The 2432-nt window shown below is 58.4% G+C and overlaps 1 protein-coding gene across 1 annotated transcript in view; it reads left to right on the forward strand.

Annotated features, from left to right (window-relative positions):
* Positions 1 to 2432, forward strand: part of VOLCADRAFT_118871 (uncharacterized protein) — a gene marked incomplete at both ends in the record, with an annotated part of 21521 nt that overhangs the window by 6777 nt on the left and 12312 nt on the right. The window contains 3 exons of the mRNA XM_002954799.1: positions 127 to 261; positions 1302 to 1385; positions 1808 to 2170. Coding sequence (XP_002954845.1) covers positions 127 to 261; positions 1302 to 1385; positions 1808 to 2170 — 582 coding nt within the window. The remainder of the gene's footprint in view (positions 1 to 126; positions 262 to 1301; positions 1386 to 1807; positions 2171 to 2432) is intronic.

A 2432-nucleotide genomic window follows, 5' to 3' on the forward strand; every position in this document is an offset into this window, starting at 1 on the left:
GGCGCCGGCGGCAGGTCCTCTTTAGACCACTGTTCCCTTGTGCGGTACTCGCCGACGGGTGCGTTGATTGCGGCGGCGGGCGGTCCCGGCGGCCGCCATGTGTACATCTTCTCCACGCTCACCAAGCGGCAGTTGGCGGTGTTGGCGGGGCACTACGAGGCGGTGTTGGATGTATCTTGGAGTGATGACGGGCTGTACCTGGCGACAGCCGGGGAGGGCGCGGTCTTCACTTGGGCTATGGACGGCTTCAGCAGGGTGCAGGTGCGCGCGGAGTGTGCGGGGGATTCTACCGCGAGACCTTAACGCTAAATCGAGGCCGCCAGGGGCTGATGTATGTATGTATGTATGTATTATGTATGTATGTATGACTTAGATTACACTGTGGGCCGCGAGAGCCGGGGGCCGAAGCCGAAACACAGCGCAAGGGTCGGGAGCACACAGCACACGTCGGTTAGTCTTGTGTGCTCCCGACCCCGACTCAGACTGCCAACACTCTACGCAGCCACTCCGCAGCCCCTCCATCCGGGGATGGCGCTGCATTGAATACACCACGAAGGGCTCTCAGGTCCCGCTAGAGCGAGTCCACAAGTCTCAGCTAGGGCAAAGTCAAAGGCTCTCTGAAACAACCCCCCAAAACACCACCAACGAAAACGGGATTCGAAGGGAAAACAAACAAACAAACAAAAATTCGGTTAGGGCAGTACCGGCAGGTATGTATGTATGTATGTATGTATGTATGTATGTATGTATGTATGTATGTATGTATGTATGTATGTATCGGATTGTGGGCCTCGCTGTTCAATGCATCAGCTGTGGCTGCACCCCCCAAACACTAAGGTGGCTTGCTTTCCTGCCATCCATGCTCTTGCTGCGCCCTTAGGTCTCTCTGCCATAGCCTCATCCCTTCCCCCTAAAACCCCCGTAATACCAACACCCGTTATACCAACACCAACACCACGCCGCGTCGCGTGTTGTCATCTCCCATCTGTTATCTCCCCCCTACCCGGATCCTCCTTTCATATGCTCATCACACTGAACCCTGGCGGCCCAGTCCCCCCCGGGTTTTAAATCGTGTCATGAGGGTAGCGAGATTTCGCTTTCCTGCCCTCACACATACACATACATACACATACATACACATACACACATACACACATACATACATACACATACAGATTCACGTATGTCTGTACACGGACTAGTTTTGTTTGGTAAAATTGCTCTCTTGTGCCGTCCTCGCTACTCTTTTCTCGCGGACGAGTTTTTACAGCACACTTTTCGCGCTTTACACACACACACAGGAAAACACCTCGAAGCTGTACCTCAATGACGCCATCGCCTGTACACCGGACTTCCGTACACTGGCCGTGGGCGACACCACGCAGGTACGGTACTCGATCCGTCGTAAAGCATCGTACTGTGCCGTAGACAGCGCTGCATGCAACTAGAGCGAGAGTGCGTGCCTGTATGGTGGTGTCTGCCTGCATAGCAGTGCACTTGGTAGTGTAAAAAGTATGGTAGGTTGTTGGCGGCAGGTGGCGAGGTGACGGTGATGGTGGCGAGGTGTCGAGCAAGGCATTGAAGACACACGTGTGCGGGGGTTTGGGGTGAGGGGGAATTTGGGACTCGTGTGGAGATACGCGAGAAGACGCAGCGAACGACACGAGCCCCCTTCCGCTTGTGTATCTTCATCCGCGTCACTTCCCCTCTCACCCCTATAGCCGTTTCGTTGTGTTTCGTTTTTCGTCTTCCAAAACCCTCCTTGAACCTCTTCTCCTAAAACTCTGAAAACCCGATATCTACGCAGGGATTGCGCATCATGGAAACCAACCGAACCACGGCTCAGTTGGGGCCCAACGGCGCGTCGGAGCCCGACACGCCACCCGACACGCCGGCGGACAACGCCGGCGGCAACGGTGTCAGTGCCGGCGGCGCCGCCGCCGCCACGGCGGCGGCTACGGTTGCGGCATCCCCCTCTACGCCAGGCAAGCACGGTGGCGGGAATGGCACCAGTGCCGGCGGCGCCGCCGCCGCCGGCGGAGGTGGCGGCGGCGGCGGCGGCTCCCCGGGTGCTGACGTGTTTCGTGTCCCCGGCCGGGCGTCTTTGGTTCCTATAGGCGCGGATCCGGGGGGTGGGTCGGCGGCGACGCCGGGGCATCGGAGCGGCAAGGTGCGTGTCTGTGGGGCCGTCTGTTGTTGGAGGGGTGAATGAAGGGAAGAGGGAGATGTATGTGTGTATGTATGTGTGTGTTTTGGATCGTGTCGGAGGCAACACGGCTTTGCCCTCCTGGTTCCGGGGCTTCCTCCCCCTTCCCGGCCCTGAATGAGCGGTCGTTACCCCGCCCTCTCCCCTTCCTCCCCTCTCCCCTCCCCTTTTCCCACTCGCCACTCCCCTTCATCCCCTCCCCTTCCTCCCCGCGCCCCTTCCTCCC

The sequence above is a fragment of the Volvox carteri genome (genome assembly GCF_000143455.1).
Source record: "Volvox carteri f. nagariensis unplaced genomic scaffold VOLCAscaffold_46, whole genome shotgun sequence".
In the NCBI taxonomy this organism is placed as follows: domain Eukaryota; kingdom Viridiplantae; phylum Chlorophyta; class Chlorophyceae; order Chlamydomonadales; family Volvocaceae; genus Volvox; species Volvox carteri.